The following is a 9,559-nucleotide window of genomic DNA, read 5'->3' as shown; positions in this document are numbered from 1 at the left end:
TGTCTCCAGACTTGACTGAGCTGGGTGTTGGGGCTTCTGCGTTGTCTTTGGTATTCACTGAAAACAGATTGACTGAGGCCCCCTCCCCCAACAAGCAACAACAACACACACGCGTGCGCGCGCGCACACACACACACACACACACACACTCTCCCCCCCCCCCCCCTTTCTCTCTCTCCCTCTCTCTCTCTTTTAAGCAATGCTTTGTTGTGCTAAAACTAGTTGGACGAGTTAGGGTGTTGCTGCTGCTCCCGAGGCCCTGGCCAATGGAACCCGATCCACCCCGCTGTGCGTAAGCGCGCAATTAAGGATTTAACCAAGGCTGTGCTGCGCCTCTGCCATCAGTCAGCCCGCCGGAGACAGAGCCTCCACGACTCCCAGCCTCCTCCTCGCCGCCGCCGCCGCCGCCTCCTTCTCTCCTCCTCCTCCTCTTCCTCCTCCTCCCTCGCTCCCACAGCCATGTCTGCTTAGACCAGAGCAGCCCCACAGCCAACTCGGGCAGCCGCCGCCGCCACAGCAGCCGGGACAGCCGCCGCCTGTGAGCGATGACAGGGGTGTTTGACAGAAGGGTCCCCAGCATCCGATCCGGCGACTTCCAAGCTCCGTTTCAGACGTCCGCAGCCATGCACCATCCGTCTCAGGAATCCCCAACTTTGCCCGAGTCCTCGGCCACCGATTCCGACTACTACAGTCCCACGGGGGGAGCCCCACACGGCTACTGCTCTCCTACCTCGGCTTCCTACGGCAAAGCGCTCAACCCCTACCAGTACCAGTACCACGGCGTGAACGGCTCCGCCGGCAGCTACCCCGCCAAGGCTTACGCCGACTACAGCTACGCCAGCCCCTACCACCAGTACGGCGGCGCCTACAACCGCGTCCCGAGCGCCGCCAGCCAGCCAGGTAGGGGGGCGCGGGATGGGGGCAGGTACAGGGGGAGCCGGGGTTCTGGGGGGGCGAGGCGCGGTGGGAGATTGGGGGCGCGCGCCCACCACCGCAGTGGGGGGCGCACCCGGCGGAAGAGAGGGGGGCTGGACCCTGCAACCGAGAGGTTCTCTAGGGCCAGCGTTTTAGGGATTCTTAGAAAAATCCTCCCCTCCGGCACCTGGGGGGTGGGGGCCCTCAAGTCTCTGGATTCCCAACTTGCCTGGTCTGAAAGCCAACCGGGCTGGAAGCGGGGTAGGGGTGGAGAGAAGAAAGAATCAAGCAGCCTGAGTGGCATTTGCGTAATAAAGGGGAGGTTGGTTGGTGGAGTTTTCGGTGAGCGTGCTCTGCTGGTGCGAGTGGGAGTGGAAGGCTGCCTCAAAGACTCTGTCGGGATTAGTCTGAGAGCAGCCACGAGCCAGCCTGGTGTCGGTGTCCCCAGGCCCGCGGGGTTCGGGGGGGGGGCGCGTGCTGGGGAGCTGTAGCCCGCCAGAGGAAGAACAGCCTTGCGGTTTATCCAGGGCACTTCCAAAAACAAAAAGCCATTTAAGGGTGGAGGAGGGTTGCCGAGAGGTGCCTAAAATTTGTCTTCCTCTTCCCCCACCTCCTCTCTTTCCTCCCTCCTTGAAACTTAGTTGGAGAGTTTAAGAGGGTTAGTGAGCCTGGGCGGTAAGAGAGAGGCATGAGGTCTCCTTGGAGAGGTTTTGCTGGTCAGGTTTGATCTCTTCCCACTAGCACATTAATAATCCTGCTAATATTAGCATCCCCTTCTTTGGCAGAATCGAGACCACAGCCCTCATTCTCCACCCTTCCTCTCCCAGGAGCTTGCCACACGCACGCACACACACCGTGGAGAGGTTCTCCACCCCTTCCTGAGATGTGTACTTTTGATAAGGTGGTACTTTTCAGAAAGGGGTTTTGGGGCCCCGGGGTATGTTTGTAAAACACTCATCCAGAAAGCCTTTTCTCCCCTCTCTGTATTCACGACTTTGAGAAATTCGTCCTAACCTGCCGCCCCTTTCCTACGAAAACAATTTACCATCGCATCCTTTCCAACGTGTGACTCTGGCTAAGTTTTAAAAGAGAACCCAGGGGGTGGGGTGTCTTCGTTCCTTTGAATGTCTCTGTATTTCGCGCATAAGTGAAAGATTTTTTTTTTCTTTTGGCCAAGAACTTATTAAGTCTATTTGTAAAAGAAACCAGACACATCTGTGCCCTCGCAGATCTGCAGGGAGATTATGGGGGCTGCATAATCGGCCCTCTGTCTGCAGCGGCCTGGACCTCTTGCTGCTGAATTGAAGGAGCATAGTTTTGCTTGTGGGTCTTTGAACTTTGGAGACCTCGGTTAGCGTCTTCCCTGCCCATGCGTCTGGTCTCTGCGGGCGCCCTAACAGACGCCGACGGTGGGGGCGGGCGGGGGTGGGGGGGGGAGATGTCTCAGCCCAGGGCCTCCCCCTTGAAGCCCCAGGAGGCGCTGGCCAAGCTCGCCCCAGAAACGGGGGTGAGCACAGGGTGGGCGTAAAAACATGTCAGGGTGAAGCAATAACTGGGGCAAGGGCTAAATCCCAGACGCCAAGAAGGGAGCTGCGCTATACAAAGAGCTTTGCACAAGCCCACAAGAACCTGAATGAGCTGAGTAGGGAATTAACCAAACTACCTGGCTTTTCCCTGACTTGAGGGAGAGGCATATTTCTCTGGGTCTTGTTAAGCAAAGGAGGTGATATGGGGAAAGACTGCGTGGGTCAAAAAGAAAACAAAACTCAAGGACGTACCCGAGGGTTGTGCAAAAGAAACACTGCGGACAAACTCTAACCGAGTCTATTCTGATTATTTAGAGAAAGAAGTGGCCGAGCCCGAGGTGAGGATGGTGAATGGCAAACCAAAGAAAGTTCGTAAACCCAGGACTATTTATTCCAGCTTTCAGCTGGCCGCGTTGCAGAGAAGGTTTCAGAAGACTCAGTACCTCGCCCTGCCTGAACGCGCCGAGCTGGCCGCCTCGCTGGGACTGACGCAAACACAGGTAAATCCGGCAGCGGTCGGGCCGGAGCCCCGCCTGGGCTGCAAGGCTGGCCGGGCAGCGCGGTTCGGTCCCGACCGGCTGGAACCGATTGGATAGCGCCCGCGAGAAACTCACAGACAGAAAGACACGGACCCCGCGCCCTCATCTCCATGAGTCAGGCTGGGTGTCGCCGCCGTGCGACAGTGGGGATGGGGTGGAGACGCCGTTCACCCCCGCTTCGGGCCTCCAGGGCAAGGGGCCAACCTCCTAGATTGGAAACAAGTGTGTATGTGTTTGTGGGGGGGTCATTTCCAGGACTCTCTGGAAGCCTGGAGAAATCGGTTCTCTGCGCAATGCAGAGCCTCTCTGGGAGAGCAGGGCCCGGCGGCCTCCCGGTGATCTCGGGCCGCGGAGGTCGCCTCCGGCTGGAAAGCTGAAGGTCACGCCCCACTGCCGCGGAGCTTTAGGCCGTAGCAGTCTGAGGGTCGCAAAGTGGGCGGTGGGGTGGGGGGAGCGGGGGCGCTGTTGCGCGGGGAAATCATCCCTGGGTTTGTCCCTCCCCGGCCCTGCCGGGGCCTGTAAAAAAATAAAGAATGCTCGAATCGCCGCCCAGAGCTGCAGGCGCATTCTGACCTTTGGAAGCTCAGGGGCAGTGCAGGGTGTTGGGCGGGAGGCTGGGACGCGGCTCCTTCCCTCTACACCGGCGCGCGCACCGCCAGCCCCCAGCCCTCGCGCGCGGCTCTCGGGCCATTGTTTTGGAGACTTTCGCTGCGCCGCTTTCGTGCGCCCTGCTCAGGCCTAGACGTGGGTGCACGCCGCCCGGGACACTCGCGCCCTCCTCCCCCAGCCCAAACAAACACTGGAGCCTCCTGAGCCCTGCCCTCGCGGCGGCCGGTGAGCGCCTTTCCGGGCAGGGTGTCCACTGGGGCCCCTGATACCGGTTTGGCCTCAGGCCCGGCCGCTGACCCTAGGCCGCGAGCCGCGGGGAGACGCCAGGTCCGGGCCACCTGGGGACCCGAGATGCCTCCAGTCGCCGCTCTGGGGAAGGCGCGGGCGGCCTCTGAGTGACCCGGTAACGTGTGCCTTTGTTCCCCCACCCAGGTGAAAATCTGGTTTCAGAACAAAAGATCCAAGATCAAGAAGATCATGAAAAACGGGGAGATGCCCCCGGAGCACAGCCCCAGCTCCAGCGACCCTATGGCGTGTAACTCGCCGCAATCTCCGGCGGTGTGGGAGCCCCAGGGCTCGTCCCGCTCGCTCAGCCACCACCCTCATGCCCACCCTCCGACCTCCAACCAGTCCCCCGCGTCCAGCTACCTGGAGAACTCGGCTTCCTGGTACCCGAGCGCAGCCAGCTCAATCAATTCCCACCTGCCGCCGCCCGGCTCCTTACAGCACCCGCTGGCGCTGGCCTCCGGGACACTCTATTAGACAGGCGGCTTTCTCTTGCTCTCTTTTTTGGGACTGCTGTGTTTTGCTGTTTTAGAAAATCATAAAGAAAGGAATTCATTTGGGGAAGTTTGGAAAACGGAAACAAAAAAGATTTCATGTGTAAAGCTTTTTTGCATGTAAGTTATTGCATTTCAAAGGACCCCGTCCCCCCTTTTTTTACAGACAAACTTTTTTGCGCAACTGTGGACACTATCAATGGTGCCTTGAAATCTATGACCTCAACTTTTCAAAAGACTTTTTTTCAATGTTATTTTAACCATGTAAATAAGTGTAGATAGAGGAATTAAACTGTATATTCTGGATAAATAAAATTATTTCGACCATGAAAGCCGAATGTTTCTAAAAAAAAACCACTCCTTTTGACCTCCTTACAATGGGCTACTGACGTTTTATGCAGGCAATTAAAGGAAGACAAGCTCTGTAGAGATCCAATAAGGCAAAAAGGAAAACAGAAATTGGGGGCTGCATGGATGCAAAACTGCACACGTGTTTATGTTGGATGCTGTACTTTATGTGTCTATATACATATGTGGCCTGTTTATAGTATTGCCATAAAATATATATTTAGGGGTTTTATTTTTTTTTTTGGCCTAACCACAAAAACATTTAGATAATTTTAAGTTTAACCCCATATTGTTTCAGGTAGAAAGTAATGGTGGAATCTAAACCCAGTCATCCCACCCTGTGTGTGAGTAAAAAAGCAGCAGAAATCTATCAATAATCATTCCAAATTCTAAGCTCAAAGTAATTATCATGGACAATCCCCACCCCCCAAACAGCCTGTGTATTGGCAGAGCAATTAGACAAATTACACTCCCTTCAAATGGGCGCTTCCAGAGATGAGAAGGAGGAGAAGAAGAAGAAAAAGAAGAAAAGGAGGAGGAGGAGGAAGAAAAAGATGAAGAAATTTTCCTTCCTATTACATTTTTTTTAATCTGAAATATTTGCAGCATGGCAAATGGTAATGTTTCCGACTCCTTGGTATATGATTACAAATTTATTTGAGCTCTTTCAGAGGGAGAAAAGGATCACAGGACTTGTGATAATGACAAGGATAAACCTAAATCAGTAGGGCAAACAGGACATGATGGGTGGGTGGGTGGGTGGGAGACGGTCTTTTTTTTTTTTTTTTTTTTTGCCAAGAGAGGGGATTGTGGGGTGGAGGAAAGCAATGAAAGCATTTTGGCTCAGTTTTGATTTCATCTTGTGAGATATATATATATATATACACACACATACACACATATATATGTATATATGTATATATATATATACACACACACACACACATACACACACATATATATGTATCTACTGCTATATATATATGTTTTTTTCTCTCTATCCTCTTTACCACTCTGGTCTTTTCAGGAAAGAAGTCTTTCTGTCTTGCTTTTACCTAAAACAGTGGCAAAGTGGTTTCAGAGGATGGGAATTGAATTTGTTTGTAGGGATCTCTCCTTTCTTGGAGGCAGAGAGGAAGTACTGCAGCAACCTTGGCTCCGTCCCCTCCTTTCTCCCTGCATCCCTGCACGTAAGCTATCAACACTGTGACCAGAGCTACAGCCTGGACCAGAGTTGTGCTCTGCGGCCTGACTTGTGGGCATCTCTTTGATTGTCGTTTAGAGCGCCTGACTCTTACCTTAGGAGACCAAGGGAAATCCTATGTTGGAAATTACAAGATGCGTAAGATATATTTTACAGCTAGGAAGTCAGCAGCAATAAATGTGACAAAAGAGTCTTCTTAAAGACGGGGGGTGGGATTGGAGATTAGCACATAAAAAATTACATCCTGTCATCTGAGGATTTCTGAGAAGGTTCTTCCAGGGTTGGGAAACTAGACCTGAAAAGGCACGCTGCATGCCCGGAGGGGAATTTACCAGTGTATTCGCTCTTTCTCCTCTCTCCCTCTCCCCTCCTCCCCATCTCCCCAATTACTTTCCTTTCAGGCTTGGGCCTGGGGTTCTGTGTTGGGGGGGGGTGTGGATTTCTCTAGTCCTTGGGCGCACCCTGCCAGGCCCCCGGGGCAGCACACGGTCGCGGCCCGGGCTGTGGACCCCTCCTCCTCGCCCACCCCCAAAGCGCCAGCTTCTCGGCCCGCAGCTTTCCTCGTCTCCATCCTCCTCCAGCCCTCCTTTCTCGCAGGAAGTTCCGGGTGGGGACGCGCTCTGGGGCAAGCTATACGAACCCACACTCTGTTTTCTGCGCGGGTAGAGAATGAGAGGGCCGTGGGGGGAAGAGGTGGAGGGATCTACTTCCTGCTTTTCTTTCTTCGCTGGTGAAGATTTGGGGGAAGTTTCCTGTACACCGAAGCCAGCGCCTTAATCTGGGGAATCCGGCTTGGAGCCACCCTGCGCCGGCGGTCCGGGAGCGCCAGCATTCCCCTGCGCCCCCCGGTGCGCGTTTGGGGAGGCCAGCGGGGCGCACCCACCGCACACCTTTAACATTTCCCATTCACTGGCTGCCTGAGAGTGGGAGGAACGTGCTTGGATCGTGCTCTTTCCTTTGCCGCACCCGGAGAGGGCAGATATTTTTTCCAGCCATCCCTGTCATCTCCCCACCTCCAGTCCTGGCTTTGAAAAGGGGATCCCTTCTCTACCGTCCCCAGTCACCGGACGCGCGGTCAAGCCGAGGGAAGGGAGAGCTCGGATTTTTACCGGGGAAGAAGAGAGAAGCTCTTCTTTCAGGACCACCCTTCCACCCCCAGCTTTGACGCTGCTCGTCGTTAAGGACACTGGTCTCCCGGGGACGCCGCCGGCAGGCATAACGCCGCTCGGACCGACTTGGTTTCAGGATTCCTTTGCTTGTGCTAACCTCACTTCTTCCACTCGCAATGGTCTCTTCTCTCGCGCGGTTTTTTTTTTTTAACTTGGTCTGAGAGCCATGGACAAAAATATTCTGGCAAACCGTTCTACAGCGGGTTTTCCCTGGCACCATGGGGATTCTCTCAGGGGAATTTAACTCCCTGCAGTCCCGCGCCCAAGGATGCAAAAATAACAGATCTTCAGCAAAGTCTAAAAATATCTGTGTGATGTTTCTCTCCCTTGCCCTTCCTCCCACCTTCCCTCTTTCTGTTCATTGTTTATTCCTGTATCTAATATAAACTTGTACTCCCACCCCCACCCCCACCCCAGCAAATCTGCAGTCAGCCTGACACCACTCAGCCCGGGCTCTGTTTGCCCCCACCGGTCCCCCTTGCCTAGCTTTCCATCCCGTGCTCCCGAGACAGTAAGCCCACCCCAGATTTAATTTTTCTTTACCGTGGGCCTCTCCACCATCCCTACCTTACTCCCAGGCCTCTACCCCACCAAGCGCAGGAGGTCCGGGACAGGCCGGCAGGGCCAGGGCGATTCCTAGGTGCCCTGCCCGCCTCCTGGGCCCTCCCGTAAAACATCAGATAAATTGGTCTTTGTTTGAAGCTCGCATTGGGTTAGGCGGATTTCTGCCCTTTTTTCCCCCTTTTTCCTGGCGGCCACCTCCTTGTGGAACAGGGGGCGGCCTGGGGAGCTGAGAGAAGCCGCATTCCTGTGGGTGCCAGGCGCCTCCAGTGCTGAGCCACAGAGCCTAAGACACACACAGAGGAACCCGCAGACCTCGCTGCCCTTCATCTCTCTCTCTCCCCCTCTCCTTCTCCCTTCCTCCCTCCCGTTGGGGCACCCACCGAGAGCCCGTCAACCCACACTCGGATCCACCCAGGTCTCGCCTCGGGCAGGAGCGTGTTGACCCGCACACCCAACACACGCACACACCCCCTCCTGGGGACGGCGGCCAGGCCGGGATCTCCCCGCCCAAGCCAATCCCTTCTCTCCCGCCCCTTATCCCACAATCCCAGACGCGCCGGCTGGCCTCCTCTGGCTCCTTTGATCCCACCGGACGCCCCACGGCTCGCGGCGTCCCGGCCGCGCCGTCCCGGGAGTCGCCCACAGCGCGCCAAGGCCCGGCGGTGCCCGCCTCCTCCCGACGCGCCCAACAGCTCACTCGGGCCTGACACCAGCGGGTCTCCTGAACGCCCCCGCCCGGGCTGCCTCCTGGAACGTGGCCCCCTGACCCCCCGCCCTCCATCAGCGCTCCCTTTTATTCGAGGAGAGGACCCTTAGGGCTCCCCAACCGCCTCATCCCCGCAAGCCCTTGGATCGCGCGCCTCCCACTGGCCACTGGGCTCTCGCCAACCCGGAGCTCTCCAGCCCTCTCCAGAGGCACGCCCTGAGGACAGACGCCCTCCGGCACCTCTGGGAAGCGCGCCACGACGGCGGATCCGCCTGCGGTCACCCCTCTCCACCCCCCTTAAGCACCCCCTCCCACAGCGGCTGGGTGGAGGCTTCCGCCTCGCGTGAGGTTGGGGAGGGGGCGCTGCGGCTCGCTGCCGCCCTCCGCTCTCGGTCCCAGGTTGCCTGCGGTCCTTGCTTACTGCACTTGGTTTTTTCAGGCTTACAGCGAACTCTGGGCCTCGAAAACAGCCCCAATAGCGGTAGCACATGTGGGATTGGCTAAATATTTTTCTACGCAGCACTGCCGCCCCCCACGCCCCCTCCCCCGCGTTTTCTTTTGCATCTGACAAGCTTTAGGTTTCCCTGTTGTACAGTGCAGAAAGTATACATTGTATCTACTGCAGAGGGGCGGGGGGGGGGGAGCCTCCCCTTTCAATCATCCGGGGTTGCCAGCTGAAATGCAATAACCTGTTTTATAGGTCGAGCTCTAACAGTGAAGATAGGAACCAGGGGAATTCACATGAATCTGTCTTTAAAGGGGATGAGAGTCTTGTTTTGCAGCAATTAATGTTTCTATTCTTTTGTTTGCTGGGACTGCGTATTTACTTCTGATTTATGGGGGTCCGTAGGAGTCTCTGCCAAAAGTGCATGTATTATTGAGTCTGTTCCACATCCTAAACCAAGATTTATATAAAACCGTGAAATACCACACATTACGACCTTTCCCACAGGAAAGGGAAAAAATGGCTTCATTCTACACACATATACGCACACATACACACACCCTCCAAATTTCAGTAATGATTCTATCTCCACCATACAACGTCAAGTATATATGTATATTTTAAGAAGTGGGTGGGGGTGAAGGGCAATAAACAGTTCCCAAGCTACGTCTAAAAACAAAACAAAACAACATTCTTTTTTTCTTGCAAAGGTGAGAAGACAGAAATCTGCCACTGGAAGCTTATTGTCAACCAAG

At 55.3% G+C, this 9,559-nt stretch overlaps 1 protein-coding gene across 1 annotated transcript; it reads left to right on the top strand.

The window, feature by feature from the left end:
• Positions 1-340: 340 nt before the first annotated feature.
• On the top strand, positions 341-4,700 carry DLX5 (distal-less homeobox 5). Its single transcript, XM_026003805.2, has 3 exons — positions 341-900; positions 2,757-2,941; positions 4,022-4,700. Exons 1-3 carry the CDS (start codon positions 546-548, stop codon positions 4,349-4,351), a joined length of 870 nt encoding a protein of 289 aa, XP_025859590.1. The 5' UTR covers positions 341-545; the 3' UTR covers positions 4,352-4,700.
• Positions 4,701-9,559: the final 4,859 nt, after the last annotated feature.

Source organism: Vulpes vulpes, chromosome 7 (assembly GCF_048418805.1).
Source record: "Vulpes vulpes isolate BD-2025 chromosome 7, VulVul3, whole genome shotgun sequence".
In the NCBI taxonomy this organism is placed as follows: Eukaryota; Metazoa; Chordata; class Mammalia; order Carnivora; family Canidae; genus Vulpes; species Vulpes vulpes.
Note: the sequence above shows the minus strand (reverse complement) of the source record. Positions and strands in the feature narration are given on the sequence as shown.

Excerpts from the sequence above, each read along its gene's own strand:
- DLX5 (XM_026003805.2), top strand. The coding sequence starts at position 546 with ATGACAGGGGTGTTTGACAGAAGGGTCCCCAGCATCCGATCCGGCGAC. Across the intron at positions 901-2,756 it reads GAGCGCCGCCAGCCAGCCAG|AGAAAGAAGTGGCCGAGCCC; the intron begins GTAGGGGGGCGC and ends CTGATTATTTAG. Across the intron at positions 2,942-4,021 it reads TGGGACTGACGCAAACACAG|GTGAAAATCTGGTTTCAGAA; the intron begins GTAAATCCGGCA and ends TCCCCCACCCAG.